The sequence below is a fragment of the Puma concolor genome, chromosome B3 (assembly GCF_028749965.1).
Source record: "Puma concolor isolate L17-30 chromosome B3, mPumCon1.1.hap2, whole genome shotgun sequence".
NCBI classification, from domain to species: Eukaryota; Metazoa; Chordata; class Mammalia; order Carnivora; family Felidae; genus Puma; species Puma concolor.
The window spans coordinates 2970609-2995660 of record NC_141672.1 but is presented as its reverse complement, the minus strand read 5'-3'; the positions used below and the strand labels follow the sequence as shown (position 1 = coordinate 2995660).

The following is a 25052-nucleotide window of genomic DNA, read 5'->3' as shown; positions in this document are numbered from 1 at the left end:
ACTCAACAGGGAAGGTTTAAGAGCTGCCTTTTCACTAGATGGCACAGGTAGGTGTCTTGACTTATTTGATAGCAGTGACAAACTTCAGTCCTGGGGACTCTGATATTTAGCATGTGCTGGTGCACACTCGTTCATCATCACCATCTCAAATGGATCACGTACTTTTTTTTTTTTTGTCTTAAATCAAATTGCATGTACTTCTATAATTTTTTTTTCTGAAGAATTTATGTTACCTTCTTCTTAAAATCTGGTCAGATTTGCAAACAGATCTGTGTTTGCGTTGGTTCGGTTGGCTTTGTGGCTTTCAGTGAAATTAAAAAAAAAAAAAATCAAGATCATGTTGCTGATGTTGATTGTTGAATTTTTGTATTCTGCACTTTACTTCGTAGAATCTGTATATAGTGAATTGCTCTCTTGCTTTTAACCGAAGTCCTATTTCTTCCTTCGCTGAAGAGCACTTCACTGTGCACACTGGGCACCGACGGATATGTGAGATCTGAAGTCCTGTCCGTCAGTCCTGTACCGCTCCTTGACGTTCCTTTTGTGTTGGTAGGTGGCGGCCACTCTGAATAACCTTGCAGTGCTGTACGGCAAGAGAGGGAAGTACAAAGAGGCCGAGCCGCTGTGTAAAAGAGCCCTGGAGATCAGAGAAAAGGTGCGGCCAGAGGAGTGGTGCTTATTGTCTTGAGATGTGGTGTTTTGTGTCTTCTAAGTATTTCAGATTTTAAGTTTTGAGAGATGACCCCTGTGGTATGCGGTGACTGACCATTTCCTGAAAATAACTCATTGGATAAGGTATGAGGTGGACAGCCTGCAAAACACAGCTGATTGGCCCATTCACACCATTCACACCGGTGTTTAAGAGGGGTGGGGGTGTCCGTGTATGCCCGCCCTGCCTGATGTGGCCTGGGAATGCCTGCAGAAGGAGGAACTTCTGAGCACTGGCTGTGGAAGGCCTAAGGGCACACCATTTCACAATGGGGCATGTACCTGTCGAGGAGAAACACATTGAAATTTAAAAATAAAGTCACCAAATACGCTTGTAAAGCTTAAAAGATGAAGTTATTTTGAGAACTAAAGTGTAACTCAGAACTGTAGATGACGTCAGTGTCATGGATGTGAATTACGCCAGGAGCTACAGTTTATGGTAATTAGGTATTGGAAAAAATGTAGCTTGTCAATTCCAGCAGTAGGGAGGCTGAGGTGTCCAGTCCATTCCATGAATGACCAAGGGTAGTATTTTAACTTGGTATTTTTTGTGATTATTTACCCGCGATACTGCAAGGTCACTTAACTTTCAGCCGTATGGCAAGGGGAAGTAAAAAACGGCTCATCATCAAATTATGCAGGAGAACTTCTTTTCTGCTGCCGTCTACATGATATTTATGAAATAAAATGGTCAGATTTTGAGTAGACTAGGGTTAAAGTCAAGGAGAACCCATAAGTATCAAATTAAGGATTATGAACTCTGTACAGTGATCTACCAGATTCATTCGTACATAGTGGCTTTCATTTACTCATTTAGCAATGCGTGTTGAGTTCTTGGAGGCCCCTGCTTGGTTAGAGCTGGTGATTTACAAATCAGAGAGAAAGCTCCTTCCCAGGGGGCACAGGATGTATAGTTGGCTTCCAGGATAGAATTCCAGGAGTGTGCAGAGAGCATGGGCCCCCGCAAAGTCCCAGGAGGGTGGTGCACCGGGGATGGCTTCCCATAAGTGGTCAGTGTTTGTACTGAGTCTTAAACAAGGTTCACAGGCAGGGAGAGCAAGGGAGTGCAGAGCGGGAGGGAGGGGCAGCATGCCTTCTTGGGGAGGCACAAAGTTGAGAGAATGAATCCCTTGTCCAAGGTACTGAAGAAATAGTTCAGTATTTATTCATCTGTGTGTCCGTACCTCTGTGGATGCTGACATTTACACTGGTGAAGGAGATGTAACATTGGCACTCCTGGTTATAATGGGCAGTGGACTACATACATAAATGAGATAGTTTTGGTTAGTGATTCTTGCAAAGGAAGAAACCAGGATGGTTGTGAGTTACCAGGGTGAGGGCGGGCCGGGGCTCCCTTCAGTCAGATGTAGGGAAGTGTGCCCTATGAGGGTTCTGCAGAGACCTGAGGGTTGATTAGTCAGTGGGTGGTGTGGTTGGGGGGACTGGGAGAAGGACGTCAGGCATCTGGGATGAGAGTTCGGAGAGCCCTGAAGGGGGAGTTCGCCACGTGAGGGGAAGTGGTTTGGGGTGACTGCAGAGGCTTAGTGCGAGTGGAAGAGTTGGAAATTCCCTTTGAAGGCTGTACACATCGGGATGAGTCTTGTGCAACAGCTGGAGTCAGAAAGGGCTCTTCCACACCTTGGCAGTTATGCCAGCACAGCCTTTATAGAACAGTGTCCTCGTCTCTAGACCGTGCATGATCCACCACTGCCAGCTACTGTGTGGGCTTATTCTAAGAACTGAAGTTTATTTTTTTTTTTTATTATTTATTTATTTTTTTTTTTAGAACTGAAGTTTAAAGCATGTACGGTTCCTTCTCACCCCCAAGAATAAGAGTTCTGGTGAAGTTATTTTTATTATTACAGGGCACGGGGAGGCATGGCATTAAGCCTGGAGGTTAGGCACAGTCCCGTTTCCGTTTAGAAGGATCTTTCTCGTAGGTGGTGAATGGATTGGATGGGAGTGAAACAAATCAGTGTTTTCTAATACACTCTATTTTGTTCCAGGTTTTGGGAAAGGATCACCCCGATGTTGCGAAGCAGTTGAACAACTTGGCCTTACTGTGCCAGAATCAGGGCAAATATGAAGAAGTAGAATATTATTATCAAAGAGCCCTTGAGATCTACCAAACAAAACTGGGGCCTGACGACCCCAATGTGGCCAAAACGAAAAATAACCTGGTATGTTGATAGAGGCACACTCTGTAGATAGAGCCAGAATTCCTTTTCTTTGAACTTTTGAAGTTTGTTTTGTCATTTAGCCTGTAGGTAAGAGTGTATATTTCATTTATATATGAAGATTACTGAGTACTTTATTTTCTTTTAAGGCCTCCTGCTATCTGAAGCAAGGAAAATTCAAGCAAGCAGAAACACTGTACAAAGAGATTCTCACTCGTGCACACGAAAGGGAGTTCGGTTCTGTGGATGGTAAGAACTACGCTATTGCTGCTGAGCGTATACAGTTGCAGAATGCATTAAGAGCGATTTCCTGCTGGAACTTGGTAATACCCAAATCATCCTAATATTTTCAAGGGACAATGTAATTTGAATGTTAGAAATGATTTTGCAGATAGTGCTTAGAGGAGAGGACATGGCACAGTGTGCGTAGTCCTAGGCTCATTCACTCACCTACCAGCCAGTGAGCGTTGGAGAACACCCGCGTACTTGCTCTGGTGTCACCAGTAGCTCCAGTTACCCCCAGGGTGTCGTGCTTCTTGTAGTGAGGGGTGATGGGCCACCCACCCCACATCTTGCCTCATTGCTCTCTCCAGAGTCCAGCCTGGCTTCATGCACAGTTCAGAGCATTAACTCCAGAAAGTCTCTCTGGAGACATCAACGGTTCTGGGATTGTCCTGTCATCCTGGTTCTTAAAGTGTCAGCAGGGATCAGTAGCATCAGCACCACGTGTGACCTGTCAGACAGAAGTGCAGGTTGTCAACCCCATCCCAGGCCCACTGGATTATTAGACTGCCTTAAAGAGCCAAGGCCTGTCTTCATATTCCTTAAAGTATCATAGGTACTTAATACACAGTTTTGGAACAAATATTTTGTAGGATTTAAATTGCTCAATAAAACAGTATTTGTATGTTACATAAGGACCCCCCCCCCCCCCCCCCAACATCAGGTGTTACATAAAGCATTTGGAATGAGGACAGTTGTTACTGGTGTGCAGGAAACCTCATAATGCATAGGGAGGTTTTGGTTAATAAGTGTTTTCTTTATCCTTTATTTTTTATGTTTTTTTAATTTATTTAGAGAGAGAACGAGTCGGGGAGGGGCGGGGGGGGGGGGAGGGAATCAGAGGATCTGAAGCAGGCTCTGTGCCGACAGCAGAGCGCCCAATGCAGGGCTTGAACTCATGAACCATGAGATTGTGACCTGAGCCAAAGTTGGATGCTGAACTAACTGAGCCACCCAGGCACCCCAATAAATACTTTCTTTTATAGAGAGTTCCTAGAAACCACTCTTGAAAGATCTTTGAAGTGTATTAATACTATTTTCCTCCCGTTAGTAAGTGGAGCGGTAAATCTCTTTTACTCTGAGAATCTGGGAATGCCCCAGGCTCACCATTCTGAGTGTGGATTCTGTTTGCAGTTGACACAGGACGGGACAGCAAGTGCCTCCCCAGAGTCGTACAGTTCACAGGGGCTTCCATATCCTCGCCTAACTGCAGAGGCCGTCTGGACTTTGTAGTGATTTCAGGTCCTTTCCTTAATGCTGCTTTTTCAAAATTCTGTTCTTGGGGAATATTTGTTTCCTTATGACTTGGTAGCTTCATTTTGCTAAAAACAGTAGTATAAAGTCCACAGCTAATTGGGTTCCAGTTAAAAAAGCAGTGTTCCTGTATTTGGATTTGCCTTCCATGCACATGTTAAAGCGTAGGACAGAAGGCATTTCTTTTTGGGCAAGATATGTGTGTCCTGTGGCCATCGATGTGTGACCTCCAGTCTCCCAGGGACCTGCTGCTCACGGTGCACATCCTGACATGTGCGACCTGTTGTGTCGTCTGGGAGTCGTGCTCTATTAGCTGGTGTGTAGTTGGCTATTCCAGCAACAGAATAGTTCAGAATAATTCAGTTAGATACGGCTAACCCTGCACCCACAGTGCAGCCTCACATACTGTTCACTCTCTTAAGACCAGTATTTAAAATAGGCTTTAGTGTCCTGTGACATGCCAAGTAACAATCATAGTTCTGTCAGGCAGTCTCGGTGTGTGATCTCGTTTCATTTTCTGAACATTCCTGTGAACTGGATCAAACCTTAATCCATTTTAGGAGTGAGGACACTGTAGACTAAGTGACTTGGGCCAGGGTAGGTGGTTAGTGAGCGGGTGACCTGGTGTGAGCATAGGTTTCTTCCTCGGGAGCCTGAAGCCGGTCCTTGAAAGGTTCCTGCGTGCAGACACGGAAGGTGAAGGTCACCCATGATTTCAAGTGTTTTCCTTCTTTCTGTGCTGATTGATTTACACGATTAAAACCATGCTTTACATATAATCACAAATACTGCTTATTTTTCTTCAGATTTGTACCCTAACCATTTTTCATGTCATAAAAATATTCTCATAAATGTCACTTTTCAGACTGCTTATCCTCCGTGGTGTGGTGTGGTGTGGTGTGGACACGCTGGTTGTCTAGAAGCGCTGGATGGAGTGGCCTGGTATAGGTTCCGGAAGGTTAAGACCGTAAGGGAGTATCTCGCATCTTTTGCCAGGTTCTCTCCAAGCATCTTATTCCTTTTTCTTGGACTTTTGTTTAATGCTAGCTTTGTCAAATTCTGAATACTCCCCAGTGTTACGTGAAGATTCTAGCACTAAAGTTTCATTGTAGGAGCCTCAGCATTCGTCAGGTTCGGTAGACAGCCGCCAACCTCTGCAGTTACGTCTGATTCTCCAGTTTCTACGGTCACTGAAACCTGGCAGCCTCCCCTCAGTGGGCTCTCCCGTGCTTCGATTTCATAGTATGTTATGTTTTCTCCCCTAGATGAAAATAAACCCATTTGGATGCACGCTGAAGAAAGAGAAGAATGCAAAGTAAGAACACGATGTTTTGAGACATTTTCTGAATCGAATACGTTGCTTTAAAAATAATTACTCATTTGTTATAATTTAGGGAAAGCAGAAGGATGGGACATCTTTTGGAGAATATGGCGGCTGGTACAAAGCCTGCAAAGTTGATAGGTATGTCTTTTTACCGAGAGAAATAGAACTACTTGGAAGGTGCTAGTGCTTTAAGGGCAGCTTGTAAATGACCGAACACGTAAAGTTCCGTAAGATGGTGTGCCTGCACAGTCCCCTGTTGTTTCAAATTCCCGTCCAAAAACCTGTAATTTTGTGTTTTAAATGTTCATTTATTTAGAGAGATGGGGAGAGAGTGCTAGAGCATGTGCCTTGGGACGGGGGCAGAGAGAGAAAGAGAGAGAAAGAATCCCAAGCAGGCTCCATGCTGTCAGCACAGAGCCTGATGTGTGGCTTGAACTCACGAACCATGACATCAGTGACCTGAGCCAAAATCAAGCATGGGATGCTTAATCTACACAGCCCTTCAGGCACTGTTTCTTTGTTTCTGTACCTTAAGCGCCTATTATTGTTAATAAGAAAGAAGTCTCTTGAAGTACTTACATATGCTGAAAGGAACTAGGTTTATTTCTAGTTTCTTAGTAAGACTGTGGTTATGGGCAGAGACACACTCTTCTTCACACACGTCGCACTCTTTCTGGCTCCCGTGTGCTCATTCCGTCTCCCTCTATGTGGAGAGGAGGGAGACCGTGAACAGCAACATTAGGAATGCCGTGTCCTCTTTACTGCCCAGCGCAGAATAAGCTCAGCCCCCAGGGGAGGCATGATGGCTACTAGCCACACCCAGCACAGTTGTTTCTGTTGCCAGAGGGCCTGGGGACAGCCACAGCCTGGAAAGCACACGGGCGTGTCCCAGCGGCCACAGGGCTCAGTGCAGTGTGCCCTGGCCCCTCAGAGAGTCTACGGCAAGGGTCGGAGTCGCCTCACTCTCTCACACAGCACTGGTAGGCAGGGGATCCTTGGGATAGAAGAACTGTTTTAGAATTTTGCTGCTTGAGAAAATACTGTAGAAACTTAAGTGTTTCTTACGAACGTGTCTTTTAGTCCTTTAGATTATGTGTTGTTGACAGTTCTGAAACTTGTATTTAATACTCTGTGTATCCTGGGCTTTCCTACAGTCCGACTGTTACAACTACTTTGAAAAACCTCGGGGCACTTTATAGACGACAAGGCAAATTTGAAGCTGCGGAAACACTGGAAGAAGCAGCCATGAGGTCCCGTAAACAGGTCAGTGACATGCCTCCTATTTTTAACTTGCCTGTTAGAGGTGTTTTTTTGTTTTGTAATTAAAAAAACTTTTTTTTTTAATGTTTATTTTTTAAGAATGAGAGAGACAGAGCGTGAGTGTTTCTAATATTTATTTTTGAGAGAAAGAAACAGAGTGTGAGGTGGGGAGGGGCAGAGAGAGAGGGAAACAACAGAATCTGAAGCAGGCTCCAGGCTCTAAGCTGTCAGCACAGAGCCTGATGTGGGGCTTGAACCCAAGAACTGTGAGATCATGACCTGAGCCAAAGTCAGACACTTAACTGACTGAGGCACTCAGGTGCCCCAAGATATTTTTTTAAAGTTTATTTATGTATTTCTTTTGAGAGAGAGAGAGAGAGCGCGCGCGCATGAGAGGGGAGGGGCCGAGAGAGAGGGGGACAGAGAATACCAAGCAGGCTCCATGCTGTCAGCACAGAGCCTGATGTGGGGCTTGAACCCAAGAACTGTGAGATCATGACCCGAGCCGAAGTAGGATGCTTAACCAACTGAGCCACCCTAGACGCCCCTCATCGCCTAGAACTTTAATTGAATGGGTTGAATGAGTCTTTTTTTTTTTTTTTTTTAATATTTATTTATTTTTGAGAGGAAGAAATGGAGTGTGAGTGAGTGGGAGAAGGGCAGAGAGAAGGAGACACACAATCAGAAGCAGGCTTCAGGCTCTGAGCCGTCAGCACAGAGCCCGACGTGGGGCTCGAACTCATGAGCAGTGAGATCACGACCTGAGCTGAAGTCAGACACTCAACCGACTGAGCCACCCAGACGCCCTGAATGAGTCTTTTTTAATATGACTTATCAAAAGCTTGACTTAGAAAATATTTAATATTTTAGTTTGTACAAACAAAACTATATTATTTAAAAGGTCGTAACTATAGGGACGCCTGGGTGGCTCCGTGGGTTAAGTCCCTGAACTCGAACCAGGCGTTGGTCTCAGGATCTGGAGTTGAAGCCCCACGTTGGGCTCCGTGCTGGGTGTGAAGCCTACTTAAAAAAAAAAACAGACCATAACCATGACACCGAAAGCACAAGCAGCAAACGAAAACCTCGATCGGTTAGATTCACCAGAGTTAGAAACGTGTGTGCACTCAAGGACACTGTTCAGATAGCGAAGATACCCACAGAATGAGTGGAAGTGTTTGCACATCACATCTGATGATGCACTAGTGTCCACAATGTATAGAGACAGGAGGATTTCCTAGTTAAAGAATGAGCAGAGGAGGAGGAGCTGAGCAGACATTTCTCCAGAGATGGTGCACAGATGCCCACGGGCGTGGGCGGGTGAAGTGCTCCCCATCGTCAGCCACCACCCTGCTTCACCCCCATGGGGACGGCTCGAGTGCGACACAGAATGGAACAGGTGTCGAGGGAAAGATGTAGAAGCTGGAGCCCCCATGCGCTTCTGGTGGGGACGCGAGGCGGCGCAGCCACCATGGACAGCAGCGTGGTGGCTTCGCAAGAAGGTGAACATGGGATCATCGGAGCGTTTTCCTTCATCTACTGAGGCGTTTAGTCATGTGAAATACGGTGTGAGGAGATGGAGGGAGGGGTGCCCTTCGTGCCCTTTAATGAGCAGCTTTCAGAGTAATGAGTAAGTGTGTTAACCCTGTGTGTGTATGTGTTTTTGTGTTACCTTGTGGGCACACATGAGCGTGTGTATGTGTCTGTGTAAATATATAAAAACGTATGTAAAGGTGGCACGTCTGGTTTTGTCTTATATCTCTTTAGGACTGGAGAGGCAGGTGTGAGTTTTTCCCTCCACCCCCCGCCTCTTTTTTAAGTTTATTTTATTTTTGAGAGAGAGACAGGGAGAGAGAGTCTCAAGCAGGCTCCGCACTGTCAGCACGGAGCCCAATGTGGGGCTCAAACTCACAAACCATGAGATCATGACCTGAGTGGAAAGAAAGAGTTGGCCGCTTAACCACCCGAGCCACGCGGTCGCCCCAAGTTTTTCCCTCTTGAATGGTACATATGTAGGCGATTATGTGTTTGCTGGTTTATTGCGCTTTTTGTCTGGGGTTAAAGTGACCCGTGTATACCTTAGAATTCTTTTTCTGAACAAAATCTGTGCGGACTGAGGAGAGAAAACCCAGGCAGAGTTGGTACCAATGATGTGTCCCAGCCTGTGCCCCTGGAGGAGCCCCTTTCTTAAGTCTGGCCATACTTCCTGGGTCTTCTGACTCTGAAAGGCTGCTTGGGAGCTTGGCATGCACAGGGGAGAGCGCTGGAGGCGTTGGGAGGCCTGGTGGGGGTCTGGCTGTGTGGGGCTGCATGGCATTCGGGCACAGTGCCCACGTTTGCCACCCCTGGGGATGGAAGGTGGCTTCCACCACCTTGATGCTCATCCCAGCTCTAGACTTCTATGACCTGTCATCAGGATTAGTGCCAACAATCCAGGCTTTGTTTTAAAGTACCAGGATGATGTTTATCAACTGAGCGGAGTCTGGGGATCAGGAGTTGTAGAAGCTTAAAGAAGGGGATTGTCAGTGCTTTACTGAGAGAGGTCTCCTCCTGCCTGGTGAGGGGGCACGTCCGCTTTACCGTAAAGTCACATTAGTACATCATCTGTCTGAGATTTGTACCTTTTGAGGAAGACCCTGTGGGAGTCAGCACAGTATTTGCACGAGCTGTTGGGTTGAAATCCCATTTAGAGTACAGATCGTTAGAACTGAAACGCACCCGGAGAACAATCTGTGCTGTGTTGAGTGCAGCGAGGTGTTAGCTCAAGTGTGGGGGAGGCTGTCCCTGCCGCAGTGAAGTGAAGTGAGTGCTGCTGCCCTCTCTCCCTGACACTGGGGCCGTCTGGGCGTTGTCCCGGCAATGTCTGATGACACTTTGCAGACGGAGAAGTTGAAAGGGTTCCGCACTCGTGTACCTGCCTCCTAGGTTCTGTCTTGAACGTGTCCTTGCTCTTTGGCACATCTGTCCCAACTGCCCATCCACAGGTCCTTTCTTGGGGAGGGCGTTTCAGGTTTGTATGTGTCAGTTCATTTCCTTGTAAATACTTCAAGTGTGCAGTTTGCTTGCTGGAGTCCAATGTTTGTTGTTTTTTATTTTTATTTTTTTATTTAAAAGTTTTTTTTTTTTAATGTTTATTTATTTTTGAGAGGCAGAGAAACAGGGCACGAGCAGGGAAGGGGCAGAGAGAGAGAGAGAGAGAGAGAGAGAGGGAGACAGAGAATCCGAAGCAGGCTCCAGGCTCTGAGCTGTCCGCACAGAGCCGGTTGTGGGACTTGAACTCACGAATTGCGAGATCATGACCTGAGCTGAAGTCAGATGCTTAACCAACTGAGCCACCCAGGCGCCCCTATTGTTTTTTAAAATTCGAGGTAAAACTAACCGAGTGGAATGCCTAAGTGTTAGGCGTACGTTCCTGAGAATCACTGCTCTGAGTTTTTCTTTCCAGTGTTTAAGAGCTGTTTTGTTTTTCTTTTCCTTAGTGAAACTTAACTATCTTAGAAATCCTCAACGAAACTTAAGTTCTAATGGATCAAACCCTTTCCCCCTTGCCTGGCTCACAGGGTCTTGACAATGTTCACAAACAGAGAGTAGCTGAAGTGCTGAATGACCCTGAGAACATGGAGAAGCGGAGAAGCCGGGAGAGCCTGAACGTGGACGTGGTCAAGTACGAGAGCGGCCCTGACGGAGGGGAGGAAGTGAGTATGAGCGTAGAGTGGAACGGGGTAAGTACAGTACACAGCCGCCGGCGTGCTCGGCCAGGCGCTCTGTCCCCGCGTCCCCCGGCCGCGGCCTGGGCCAGTGTCCTGCAGGGGTGCCTGCCAGCACTTTCCTCTTGTCTTATGTGCCAGACACTTTCCTGTTCTCAAATTACGTACAAAATTAAGATTTCTGTAAGTTTTTACCTTCTGCTAATGATGAAGTCTGTTATTTGTTTGAAGTGGTAATTTTCTTCTCCATAGGAACCCATGAAAGCTGTTTGGCTTAACTTTGAGCACTTAAATGCTGATTGAGTGTCCTGGTTATTTAAAGCATAATCCATAACCTGGGTTTATTTTAATATTAGGATTAGCGTGGCAGATAACTAACTCGCTTTGTTAACTTAACCCATTTTCATCGCTAACTCCAGCGCTCCTAATTTCACTGACCAGGCTGCTGTCGATTTTGTTAGAAGTAGTTCAGATTCCTCAAAGGGAGATGATGTTGTCAAGTAGAACTTGTCTCTAGGAAAGGACAGGTTGGGATGGCTGCTGTTCGTGTCCCACCTCAGTGCTGAATATCATGTTTCCCCTGGGGGTCCAGGGGCTCATCTCTCTCCACTGCCATCTGCCAGAGGTTCTCGGACGCAGAACTGCAGAACTCGTGCCTGTGTTTGGGACCTATCCCTCCAGGCTCTGCCTCTGGGTTTCATGACTTTGCCTTTATGGATGTTCTTACCACTGCTGTTTACCCAGTGGTTGCCGAAGAGCGTGTGGCCTTCTGAACATTTTTTTTCTAGTGTATTTTGGTCACACGTGGGTAATGTTTTTGTCTATTAAGCTGGTATCTGTGGGATTTTGCTTTTATCAGAGAGGACTGAAAGCAGGATTAGCTTTAACGCATCCAGGTGCACTCTCGATTTTTTTATCATTATTTTTTGAAGTTGTGGTCCAGTTTGATTAGCTGATATGGTGCAGATGTTTTGCCAAATAGTAGTTTCGGGTTTTTCTATACTCCATCTTTTTGAGTGTATTTATTTGGGATTTTTCTATAGCTGTAGCGGTTTGGTAAGGATTAGCATTCTAAGCAGACACTTTGTACGTAATGTTAGGGGTCAGAGTTTCAGAGAGAACATCTTTTGACCGTCTTTATCTGGCAGCTGCCTCGCTTTGGGTTTTCCTGTGCCAAGACAACCAATCAGCATCCGCTTTGACCATCCCCCTGTCGGGCTGTAGTCCAAACAAAACGACGATGGCGCAGGCCCTCCTCTTGCCCACATCTGGCCACACTGTGTACTGTACTCTCCCCATGGTTCCTGTCGTCCTGCATGCCTGTGTAGAGGGCCACGTCCCTTCTCCGGCCTTTGGAAGCCAGGGTGCAGATTTGATACTCTCGAATGAAGTTCTGGAGGAGCTGTTTCTTGAGACAGTATTTCTAGGTCAACCTTCCTGTGAAATCCTATCATAAAGTTATTGACAACGTGGAGTTGTGTTACGTCTTCAAGACTGAGACTCAGGGATGAGGGAGAGGCGCTTCCCATCCAGGGTGGAGGGCTGGTAGGCAGCTAGTCAGGCCTGCCGCGGGGTCCCAGAGGCCGTGGGCACAACAGTCACTCCTCTGGAGCACACGCTTGGCCCTCTTTCCATTTCACATTTCCCGTCTCACTTTGGACATGCTCTCACTTAGGACGCTCACACGCCAGGCTTTGGACCCCTTTTTACTTGACATTAGACACTAGGAGCTCTGCATCTTTGACAGGATCCATCACAGGGCTCATCGATTGGCTGTGGGGTCCATTGGCTGAGAGAATCTAGATTCCAGATCTTAAGTCCTTCCTAAAACTCGCTTTGAGCAGCAGAAGGATCCCTTTTTTCAGAGTCTCAGCTCAAACAGTGGCGACTTGAGAACTGCCCAGGTTAACCAGGCGGGGAGCCTCCCAGGTTGGCGTGAACACCGCTGGGCCCCCGAGGCCCCTGCCCACATTCAGTCCGCCCTCACCTTTGAGGGAAAGCCATAGCTCTCAGCTTCTGAGGTGGTGGTACTGAGCTGTCCTGATACATGGTCGAAGTTTCATTTTCAAAGCATCCTTGTTCTGCTTTAAGAAGAGACCTGATAAAAGGCAGTATGCACCCTTGCATTTTTTTTGAGTCAGCCTGGTTGAGGGGTAGTTTTGTGCAACCAAAGGAGCCCGGTTTAAGTGTCAGCTTCCAGTGAGAAGCTGGTAGACTGCAGTCCCCACGTTAGTCTTTGTCCAGGTGTGAGAACAAAGGTCTCTTGCCCTCTGTGTATGAGTGCGGAGTTCCCCCAGATGACAACGGGTTTAAGGACCGTTGCCACCTGCAAGCGCTAACCGGTGTGCCACAAGAGTTTCTAGTGTTACGCAGTCCAGATAAACTAGAAACGAGTTGGGAGTTGAGGTGGGTGTCAGGGCTAGGCCTGTCCTCTGTAATTTCACGCCACAAATCGTGAGTTTCTGTTGGTGGCTTCAGGGTTTTCCTGGCTTATTTTATCATCCCAAGAACCTGTTTTACATTTATAATGAGAAAATGCCACCTAGATTTTATGTTGGCGTTCCACATTAGAGTTTTTAAGTCTTTGAAAAACGGTTTCAGTGCTCTTTAAAAAGTTTAAAAACCGCTACCTTAGGAAAAAGCATCGTGTCGCTCTGTCGGGCACGTGCTAGTCTAGTGGGGAGGATGGCGGGCATAGGCCTGGCTGCCTGGTTCCGTGATCAGAGCCGCTGATGCCAGACTGAGTACGTGTCCTCATTCTCCACACTCAGAAGTAACGTCTAAAACAGAGGGCAGCTAGTCCGAGATCAGGCACACTAGGCATAGTTGCTCCCTGCAGATAGTGAGAGTCTGGGTCTCAGCACAGGACTGAATTCTGTGCTATTAAAATGCAAGAAAAGTAAGGTTACTGGATATATTGTAACAATTCATAGGAAATTTTTGGGTCAAATTCTTAGGGAAGTGCAGTTCTGTTCTTTTAGGTATGTACCATAAAGATTGTGATTAAAGTGTGACTTCCTCAAACTTATTTTTGTACAAAGCGTACAGATCTGAAAAGCATTGTCAAGAGAAGCCCGAGTTCTCTTTTATGGTCCTGCTAAAAATGCAGATGCTGTGTGCACAGGAATGCTTCCTGATACATCGGATTCCCTTTACCCTCTGTCCACACGGCTTTGTGTTCACTGAGGGCTGGTTCCCTTCAGATACACGGGAGTCCCTGGGCTGCCTGGTTACTAAGCAGTCGTATCTGCAGCCATGCCACGAGGGCCCCAGGAGACCTCACATGAGGACCCAGGGCCCCCAAGTCAGTCTTCTGCGCTCTGTCTCGATTCGCGCTGCCAGTGCCCTGCAGGCTCCTTCAGGGGGAGCCCGCCCACCTCCCTGTGTTAGTGCTCGCGAGAGCTTCTGATCCACTGAAGTCTTGCCCGAGATTATGAGGAATGGGACAGTACATGCTGTTAATTAGAAATAGGCTTTTTACTTTTAAAAGTTATATTAGGAACACAACTAGAATGTAACAAAAAATAGCAAATCACCTGAAATCTGTACTTAATAACTACTGCCCTGTGTTTCTCAGCCAATACGCTATACACTTCTGTTCAGAAACCCACTTTTTTGACGTAAATACGCTTTCATGGCGGTCAGTGGAAAGTAGTAGAGGCCCCCTGAACAGAAGCCCACCGGGGTTGGGGCGGGTTCCCACCGCACTTCCCGCTGGTTCTGGATGGCGAGGGGAGGGTGGGCAGCCTGCCCCAGCGCCCCTTCCCCAGCGGGGGGGCTGCTTCCGGAACCTGGGGCCTGTGGGCCTGTGGGGGAGGGGGATGTTCACCGTGAAGTCCTTCTCCCGCGGTCCGCGGAGGGTCTGGTCCGGGAGCGCTGCCAGTAACACCGCTGGAGCGTAGCGATGAGTTGGGGGGTGAACAGCAGGTGTACGGTTTGTGGAGTTAACGTTTTAATGTCCTTTTTCTGAAAGACCAACAAGAACTTATGTTTTCTTGTCCTCCCAGCATTCGTGGGGAGTTGGTAACAAATTTTATTTTTCCATTTTAAAGATGAGAAAAATGAAGCTCGGGCTGGTTAAATGACTTGCTCAGCGTCCCATGGTGAGTCAGAGCGGGCAGGGGCTCAGGTCCCCGCTGTCTGGGGCTTCGGTACAAGACCGTTGGGTTTCCAGTCTGCTGAGACCCAGGATGCATTGCTGCCTGTGGAATCCATTTTCCATAACTAATTTTATTTTGGATTACCGACTGCATGTTTAAAATGTGCTGAAGATTCTTAAAGTCCGTGGTTTCTTAAAGTTTCTGAAATGTCTAAACTGTTAGTGCTTTCAAGGGAAAGTCCTCCCTGATTTCAGAGAGAACTTTATAGTCTAGGGATGCAGAAGGATTTCCGACGAAGTTAAAGATCATGAACGTGCCATTCCCGTGTGTAGCCTCTTTTTCCGGTGACTGTCAAGTCATTTCATTGTGGGATCTCCTTTATGGACAGTTGCCGGAAAACCTCGTTACAGTAAGTACCATGGAGATTTGTAGCACAGTGCCAAGCCATGCTCTGAAACTGGAATTTTATTTTGATGGCAGGAGTAACTAGTCTTAATAAGGTATGTGACCGATAACGTGTGGCCCGGTGCCTCTTTGTGCCCGGCTGATAGGAGCAGGCAGAAGGTAATCCCAGATATTGAAGTGATTCAGAGCACCGCTGAGATCCGTGACCTAGAAATACTGTGAGCCGCGCTGCGCTCGTGGGGGTGGCTCTCTGCTCACAGCGGTTTCACTGGGCTCTCTCTCCGTTTCTGTCTGACAGGCCTAGCTGCCCTCTGTGACGCTCACACTGTCTCCTGCATGACGGGCGGCTCCTCCGGCTTTACTTCCCTCTCCAGTGCTGACTGCTGTGTGTAGCAATCCCCTAGGATTCTTGTCAGAGCTCCACCTCTCTGTGACTGGCCATCCCTTTCGGTGCTGCTGTCCTTTCGGGGGGTTCCTTATCTCTGTATACATGTAGCTTTGCCAGATATGTACTTAGTAATATAAACTGTGTTAATAAAAACCATTTACCGTGTGATACATGAGTTTAAGACTTAAGAGCGATTAGCTGTTCACTTTGATAAAAGGTAGTTAGAAGTACCCGCAGGTGTTGATGCAGTGGCATGACAGTGACCGTGGACGCTAGCTAGGCTGTAAGAGTAGGGCATGTGCCGCCCCCGTCGCACTCTGAGACCTGGCGAGGCCCCCCGGGCCCCGGGCTCTCCCCTTAGGATCTCGCTCAAGTAGCATTTGCTGTGTCGTCTCTGTGAAATTTTGGCAGTTTGGCTCTTCTCCACTAACCCTTCAGTGGTCAGTGATTCGTGTACTTGTGTCTTTCTAACTTCTAATAAACTCACTCCAACTGACCTGTGTCTTCGTGTCTGTCTGCTTAGTGGGACTTTTCACTTTTTCCATGGAATGCGGCATTGTGTGGCTTCTTGAGGGAATGGGGCTACTGTTAATCTTACTAAGTCATTTTTTCTGAGAATAAAAGTTGCTACAGACAATTTTTTTACTCTCTGTTCTTCATTTTCATATCCAGATAACTGCCAAATGTTTCACTTATTAATGTCTGAGTCCATTGTGATGAAAGCTGGGCAGTCTTTTACTTCCCACAAGGTGTTTGAGGGTTTTTAGTTTTTGTACAGAATGAACATTTTATTTCATGTTCCAACCTCACTTATAATCCAACATTTAATAAAACTTTTTAAAAACTCACTGAAGGGGCGCCCGGCTGGCTTAGTCAGAAGACCATGCGACTCTCAATCTTGGGGTCTTGAGTTTGAGCCCCACCTTGGTGGAGGGTCGGGGAGGGGGGACTTATAAATAAATAAATACGTGAGAATTTTTACAAAATTATAAAATTTACTAAACAAGCAGTATACCTAAGTATTGTATTTACATGGAATTGTTAAAAAGAAGTTGTCTCTGTCAGCTCAGCGTTTGGGGTCCAGTACCGTTACGTGGCCCAGATGCTTCTGTTTTTATTAAACGTGGAATTTGGTTTTGGTGATCTTCCAAGAAGCAGCCTTCATTTTCTTAAGACTTTTTCTGTGTGTGGTTACCTTTTGTTTTGAAATAGCAGTAAAACTTGGGGGGATGTTTTTTTGTTTGGATGTACTTCTTAATGTTCAAATGTTCTCATGGTCATTGGATTATCTTTAATGAGATTTAAAATGGATCGAGTTCTATTTCAAGTGTGTTTATATGCATGGCAAGTTGGTAATTTCTGTAGCAGTCGCATTGCCAGCATCACAGACAAGTAGGTCAGCCGTGACGTGAATTCTTGTTTTCATGCAGCTCTGCCTCTTGGGAGGTCGGCGGAGGACCGTCTGCGGTTTCACATTTGTTCACATTTCTTTCAGGACGGCACTGGATCTTTAAAGCGCAGTGGCTCCTTTAGCAAACTCCGGGCTTCCATTAGACGCAGCAGTGAGAAGCTGGTTAGGAAGCTGAAGGGAGGAAGTTCTCGAGAGAGTGAGCCAAGGAACCCCGGGTAACTATCTGCAGCCCCGCCGGGTGCCCAGCGGGCCCTCCTCCCCCAAGACAGCGGTGCCCAGCGGGCCCTCCTCCCCCAGGACGGCGGTGCCCGGCGGGCCCCTCCTCCCCCAGGACAGGCTGAGGGATGACCGAGGGCCTTCCGTGCAGAGGCCGAGAGGGCGGATGCCTTCAGAGGACATCTGTGCAAATCTTTGACTTTGTGGCATGTTCAGAGGAAGCCTTAGTGGTGGAAAGTGGGAACTTCGTATTAAAACACCCGAGCGTATTCACTTGTTTACTCTAGACAGGCGTTACTTATTTTTAAAATTAGCACTAGTTCATATCCTTTAAAATTAATTTTTAGTTAAAAAAAATAAGATTAGTTTTTAAAATCCTTTTAAAATCAAATGATAACTGTGATTGTATTAAGCCCACACGGGTATTAATACAGGAAGAAAAATTGTTTTAAATAGAAGGGTGACAGTTTCAAGACTTTGTGATAAGGTGTTTCTTTAGGAGATTAAAAAACAGATTTCCCACGTGTTTAACAAAAGGTACACTCCTGCGTCCTGGAGTCTTTTGAACAATAACATGTAAGTTGTCAAAGGAATTTGGTTCTGAGGCATTCTGGTTTTGATCGGGTGTGTCAGCAGGAGATGGGCTGTTAACAGTGTGCATTTCTGGGTCACTGCTGGGGTCAGCATCCTGTTTGGGATGCATTTCTCACAGAGGCACTTTTTTCTGCTCTTTGAAGCTCTCAGTTCCTGAATGGGGCCTGCTTTTTAGAGATGGACTCTCAGTGAGACCCTGCCGTACACCTGATCCCACCGTCCGCTCTGCGGGCGACGAGTCGCCCACTGCTGGGGCACGGGGTCCCCTCCCGTACGTGCTGGAGACACCGAGGGGAGGGGCTCTTCCCGCTGCTTCCCTTGCTGGTCCCAGAGGTGTCCAGTCTCGTTCTTCTGACCTCTAGGCCCGGGGAGCAGAGCCCTGGGGCTGCCGGCCACCCTTGGCCCCACTCTGCCTGTGGCTGCACACGTTGCTCGATGGCTCGCGAGGCCGGAGGCGCGATTTGGTTGTGTAGGTGGCTGTCCCCCTGCTTCCCAAATGTTCGCGAGCCCGTTTCCGTGGAGGGAGTTTCATGGGCTCCACACATTTGTTCTCAGACTACCCGGAAGGAGCGGTGTTGGAAGCCGGTCGGGGCTTCTGGGATACGTGAGGCTTAGCAGCAGGTTGCCGTCCTGCCCTGCCGACAGCGCCCGAGGGCCCGGGACCCGACAGGAGCGTGCATCAGGGAAACAGGTTTTGATTTGCCTTTGGGATAAAGTGCTTGTTTTAAGATATTTACAGAACTAAATGATAGGTCATCGTTTGCCTCACCGAGTTTTGAAAGTGTAAACTTTTTTTTACCGCGATGCGAGGATCCGCACAGACTGTCGTGCGGTCGCCCAGTTACGTTCCCGGGGCGGGTCTGGGAGCGGAAGAGATCTGTGTCACCATGTGGGCGGCTCCTCCAGGGCAGACACCCCGGCTACCAGGGGTGCTGGGTGTTCTGAGACTTTTTAAATGCAGAGCCCTGTGACATGGACCTTCTTCCCACGTGACGGAGCCCACAGTTTTTCTCCTGGTCTCATCCGTGTCTTCTGTCTTGATGGTGACACAGAGGCAGGGACCCTCCGCAGTGCGGCACGGGTTGCGGTGCCAGGACGCTGTCCGCCTGACTCCACACTTCACATCTAGCACTTTTCCTCTGTTATTCGAGATGATGCCTTACTGAACTTTATGAACAATTAATGATCTTAGAAATGTTATTCCATAAAGTGCAGAAAACTGAATACTCTTTCTGGGTACGAGTGACCATGTTCATTAACTGAACAGGTGGTTCTCCAGCCACAGCATCAGCATCTCGTGGGGGCCGGGTGGGGTTGTGAACAGACTGTCAGGCCCCACCCCACCCCTATGCTAGTGCCTTTCTAGCAAGTTCCCAGCAGGTGCTAGTGCTGCTGGTCCAGGACCATGGTTTTTTTTTTTTTAACTTTTTTTGATGTTTATCTTCAGAGTGATAGAGCAGGGGAGGGGCAGAGAGAGGGGGAGACACGGAATCTGAAGCAGGCTCAGGCTCTGAGCTGTCAGCACAGGGCCCGACTCCGGGCTCGAACCCACGAACCGCGAGTTCATGACCTGAGCCGAAGTCAGACGCTTACCCAGCTGAGCCCCCCAGGCACCCCAGGACCACCTTTTGAGACTCACTGAATTGGGCATTCTTCCTGTGTTGCACACCCTGGTTTCAAACACCGAGTGTGAATGCAACTCCAGGAGGCTGGGGAGACCTGCTGGGAAGGCACAGTTGTTGTTACTTTCATCTTGTAAGGAAAGGGAATTTGAGGAAGAACGTTGAATGGCTTTCTTAGAGAATGCCAACCAGCAAAAACGTATGAACAAAGTGAGGGCTCATGGGGGGTGGAGGGGAGGGAAAAAGGGGTGATGGGCAGGGAGGAGGACACTTACTGGGATGAGCACCGGGTGCTGTATGTAAGGCAATTTGACATTAAAAACATAAAATTTAGAAAAATATGCATAACAGGTGAAAAAAGCCAATTTGCTGTTTAACAGAGTAATTAAATGTGGCAGAATATAACTTCCTTTTCATTTTCTTTGATTTTATCCTTTGTTCTTGGGTAGTTACGTAGAGAAAAACTTGTTCAGAAGTGTAGCAACCTGTGGGATACGTTGGGATGTTTTTGGTTTTTCTTTTTATCCTGGTTGGGGCATTTTGGGAGTGTGTTTTACTTGAGAATAAGTAAATTAAGGTCTGTGGTTTTGGTGTAGTTTATTCAATGAGAACTTGGTAAATACCTGTCGTTTGCTGGGCGCTGTGCTCACAGTTGATGCTGGGCACTCGTGTCGTGACCCAGGCCTTGGTCCACATTCCTAGTGCATTTTGTATTTGTCTGGTTGTGCTAATCCTTCGGATCTGTGCTTCAGTGTCACAGCTCTGCCCTCAACTCATAGGGTAAATAGTGTGCCCTGTGTCATAGGTGGTTCAAGTTCATAATTACAGTTCCTATTGCAAACATTTAAAGAAGAATCCTTGAGGGGCGCCTCGGTGGCTCAGTTGGTTGAGCATCCAACTTCAGCTCAGGTCATGATCTCACGGTCTGTGAGTTCGAGCCCTGAGTCAGGCTCTGTGCTGACAACTCGGAGCCTGGAGCCTGCTTCCAAGTCTGTGTCTCCATCTCTCTCTGCCTCTCCCCTGCTCATTCTCTGCCTCTCTCTCTGTCAAAAATAAATAAAGTTTAAAAAAAAAAAAAAAAAAAAAAGAAAAGAACCCTTGATAATTGGTTATTTTAACTTGAAAAGCTAAGGGGACTTTCTGTTTGAGGGCATCCCTGGTAGTGGTAAGCAATTATGGTAACTTTATCCATAATTTAAGTTTGGGTTTTAGGTTATTTTGCAGGATATTGCATCAAGTATTTTAAAGGTATCAAATGGGGGAAAAAAGTAAACATTGAAATCACTGTATTTCCTTAAATGTAAAGCATGAAATTTCTCTTAAATTTTGATTTAAAAAAAATTTGCTTTTGAGAGAGAGTGCGAGCATGAGCCTGGGGTGGGGGGGTGCGGGGGCAGAGGGAGACAGAATCCAAAGCAGGCTCCAGGCTCTGAGCTGTCAGCACAGAGCCTGATGTGGGGCTCGAACTCATGAACTGTGAGATCATGACCTGAGCTGAAGTTGGATGCTTACCCGACTGAGCCACCCAGGTGCCCTAAATTTTGGTTTCTAAGCTTCGGAGTTTATTTTACTAGTAAAAAATTGGTTTTCCTTTTAATATAGAAAAAAATATAAAACACACGAACGTATATATGTATCTGATCTCAACAGTGAGCTTTGATTGTCTTTCTTTTACATGGTCGTTCCGGGTGAGTGTTGGGATTTGGAGGAATCCCCAGGCTCCCTTCTTTAAAAAAATTTTTTAATGTTTATTTTTAAGAGATAGAGCACGAGTGGGGAGAGGCAGAGAGAGAGAACAACACAATCCGAAGCAGGCTCCAGGCTCCGAGCTGTCAGCACAGAGCCTGACGCAGGGCTCGAACCCACAACCCACGAGGTCGTGACCTGAGCCGAAGTCGCATGCTTAACCGACTGAGCCACCCCCCCACCCCCGGCTCCCTTCTTAAATCAAACCTGACACAAAGGCTTGTGCTGAGTCTGAGGGTGGCGCTGGCCAAGCCTCTCAGCTCCTATACGTACCAGGCTTCACGATGTGACGATGTAATGACATTTGGAATTTACACACACTACCTGAAGACAGATACTTTGCAGAGAAAGTGCTTTTTTTCCTGTGGGGCTCTAAATACAGTTAGAGCTGGGGCATCCGTGCTAAGAATTGGGCGGACATCCCCATCCGAGCGAGATCTAGGCTCGCTGTCCATCGGGGATGGTGCCAGGGACTCCCCCATGGTGTCCCCCATGGTGACCGGGGCCTTTGAGGGGTGTCTTTGCCATGTGTCCTGCTCCCGGTTAACTGATGTGCCGATGGTTTGTCCTTTGCATGTCTACCGCCCGGTTGCAGCATGAAGCGTGCCAGTTCTCTGAGTGTCCTTAACGTGGGTGGCAAGGCAGCCGAAGACCGTGGTTTCCAAGTAAGGAGCCCTGCCCCACTTAATGCCCTTGACCGCTCAGGCCTACTTCGCCGGGCGGCTGCTGTTTGAGCAGCCGTGGGGACGTTTCAGTATTTCTGAGTCTTAGATAAAGAGGCGTTGTAACGATATTTCTGTATTCTGCATTAATTTGAGGAGGTGAATTATGGGAATGTTCACATTGTGAACGTTCTCAGTATATTAATTACCGATCTTTAAGTTTGATTAGCCTAAGTAAAATTTAAATATTCTGATAAAGCAATTATCAGAATTTGGCCACTTAATTTTTGTTACTAATTTGTATGATTTTAGCCTGGGGTAAGTTTGTAAGTAATTGTCTAGTTACACTGTTGTTTAGCATTTTCAGAACTTTACAAATGTAAGTAACTGACGTAATGTCACTTTTACACTCAATCTTTAGCGCTTTTTTTTTTTTTAGCTGTGTGAGGCTTGCACGAACCCGTCACATTTAAAACTGTTGGCACCTTGTCTATCAGAAATGGCCTTTTTGCTGCTGTTAAGCGTCCAGTGTGGCTGTCGGGGTGCGGCCCCGTGTGCCAGGCAGACCAGCAGCTGAGCTTGTGGGGAAAGAGAACCTTCTCAGCCAGACCTGCCCGTCATCACACCCATTAGCAGCTCCCCAGGTGCCCCAGCCCAGCTGCTAGACTCCTGGACGCTCACCGACAGGAACAGGCCTTCCTCCCCAGCCTGCACCCGTGGGGGCGGCTGTTTGCAGGGGCCTCTCAGCAGACCTTTGGTGAGAAGGTGCGAGACGCCAGTGGTGTCTGGGCATATTTTGAGCGTGCCTGGTAATGAGAATAAAAGAGGTGTCGTCTCCAAAGGTCTGGGGCAGCCAGGTCCCCTCACCCATGTCTCTCGGTGTTGGCACCTGTGTACGTAGCGTCAGGGCTCTCGGAGGTTGACTTAAGGGTTGTGCAGCCGTTGTTACAGCTCTGAGACCACTTGAAGCTGGCGTCATTTGACGCACGGGTCGCGTATAATTTTTCTGTTTGTTTGTTCACGCAGGAACGAAATGATTATCTGGCAGACTCGTGAGCTCCGAGTGCCAGCCACACTGACCTGGCCCACTGAGGGTCGGGGCAGAGCTAGATAAAAATCCCCGAGACTTAACGGGGACACTGAGACCCTCAGAGCTTTGCCAAGCTCCTCTACTCTGCCCGGGACTCACCTCCCCAGTGACTTCTTTTCTAGGTGGTGACCTCTACCACCTCGTGGCGGTTTGCCCCGAATTCCGTTAAGCTGCCTGCAGTCCTAGTGAGCTAGAGCTGCTGGATGGAGCGTGAGACTGGCCAGGCGTGGCGCCGGCAGCCTCAGCGTGTTTGGGACCGGCCGCTGTTCACGGACACTTGCACTTTCTGCCGCTACGCCAAGATCTGTTTCAGTTTTAGTATTGTGTTAAGGCTATAAATGAAGGTTCCGGAACCTTAAACTGCATCTTTCTAGAATGAGCATCTGATGGTCTGGGGCCATGCTGCCTGGAATTAAGAGGACAGTTGGTGCTCAGAGCTGGGAGAGACAGGTGACCCTCTGGTGGGGGTGGGTCTCTGCCGAGTCCCCAGTCCTGCCGTGTGCACCCCCCCCCACCCCACCGCTGGACGCGCATGGGTCCCCACCCCTCTGGGGCCCAGCTCCCCTCTCCTGGGCCCTGTACACTCAGCATGTAGGCATGCAGGCTTAAAAAAAGATTTTCTTTGTAGGGTTAGAACGGTTCCCAATCAACCCTAAGGGAATCTGCCAGACTAACTGGCCGGTGAAGAAAATACTGCACAAATACTGTTTGTAATTCCGGATGACAGCAGCTGTAGGAAGGGGCGCGTCCAGGCCACCGAGCTGGAGTAGGACGACTCATCACTTAGCTCTGAAGGGGATCTGAAGAACTTGGGGTACCCTGGGAGATGCTGCACGTTTGGACTTTCTTTTAATGTCGTGTTACCGGAGGGGTCACAGCAAGGGCACTTGCTGCCCCCCCAGCCCCCTGCTCCGAAATTGCACCATGCTGGGGTCTGTGCTCCCCAGGGGCCCTCCGGCGGGGCTCACGGGGCACCTCGGCACTCGCTGTACAGACTCCCTGGGGGTCCCCGCGGGGGCACCCACCTGCTGCACTGCACGTGTCCTTCAGGCCAGGCGTGGATTTGGGGCTGCAGGCCGGAGGCGGCAGCATGCCGGGGTCTGGGGGCTTTGTTGACGGGTGTCCTGTGATAATACCAGAGCACGTGGCCTAGACCACCTGTTTGGGACACTGCTCGCTGCCACCCGGAGGCCAGTGTGCGGTGCCTGGGCCCGGTCTTCTGTGGCCGCGCCTCCTTCCTCAGCGTCTGGCCGGCTGGGCTTTGCAGCCTCCGGCTTTGTAACCGTTGTCCACTCTGCAGGCTGCGAGAGACCGCCGCCGACAGAGTGGGCTGTGTGTCCACGCGGGCACTGTGCACTTTGAAGTTCCCGTTTGAGGGGCCGGGGAGCATGGTGTCACCTGTGGAGCGGGACAAGGGCTGTCCCGTCTCCCCTGTCCCCTCCATCGGAAGTGCTCTTCCAGCCACAACGCTGATCCGATACATTGGAAACCTACCCCCTTTCCCTTAGTGACACGTCTCCCTGGGAAACCAGGACATTCAGGAAGGATACACGTGGGGCCAGGGGTAGGATTTAAGCTCCCATGTGGGGGGAAACGGGGCCCAGCCTGTGAGCCCGCCAGCCCCCTTCTCTGAAGGCCAGCTTGCCTTTGTGGGGCTGTGAGGAGCCATACAGCCTCCTTACACCACGTCGTAAGAAACCGTCATGTTTCAGAGGGGATGCTGCCTGGAAATGTGTAATTTCTGATTTTTGAGCTTGTATCAAAACAAGGGAGCCTGGTTGTCCTCTGCTCATTTGTCTGGCCGTCTGGATTTTAATGTTCTCGAGGAGGAGAAGCAGTGGGGGCGGCCGGCCCTCCTCTTCAGTGTTTTCCTCTCCCGGCGAGGGGGCCTCGGGCCCTCGAGTTAGAGGTCCCTGGTCAGAGGACAGGCAGGAAGTGACGTGAGCCGGCTCTGTGGGTCTGTCTGAGGGGGAGGTTGTGGGAGGGCTGGGCCGTCTGCCCTCGGCTCTCCCCAGGGTCTCTGTGTTTACAGTACTGGAGGGAGTCAGGTAGTTCTTTCCCGGAATTCGAAGAGATTCCGGTCATGTTTGGTCAGAAAGCTGCTAGAAA

General features: G+C 48.4%; 1 protein-coding gene across 12 annotated transcripts in view; it reads left to right on the top strand.

Annotated features, from left to right (window-relative positions):
* Positions 1–25052, top strand: part of KLC1 (kinesin light chain 1) — a 49529-nt gene that overhangs the window by 21024 nt on the left and 3453 nt on the right. The window contains exons 7-16 of one of the 12 annotated variants that reach the window (XR_015251977.1): positions 554–655; positions 2715–2888; positions 3035–3134; positions 5687–5736; positions 5816–5883; positions 6900–7008; positions 10563–10724; positions 17098–17228; positions 21787–21856; positions 22880–23393. Coding sequence is in view for 11 of the 12 variants with exons in the window: in XM_025918748.2 (XP_025774533.2) it covers positions 554–655; positions 2715–2888; positions 3035–3134; positions 5687–5736; positions 5816–5883; positions 6900–7008; positions 10563–10724; positions 17098–17228; positions 21787–21856 (966 nt within the window). In the remaining variant the exon portion in view is untranslated. Of the gene's footprint in view, positions 1–553; positions 656–2714; positions 2889–3034; positions 3135–5686; positions 5737–5815; positions 5884–6899; positions 7009–10562; positions 10725–14761; positions 14813–15512; positions 16099–17097; positions 17230–21786; positions 21857–22879; positions 23394–25052 lie in introns of those variants that run through there. The other 11 variants (XM_086708694.1, XM_086708692.1, XM_025918748.2 and 8 more) reach the window with 11 other exon arrangements.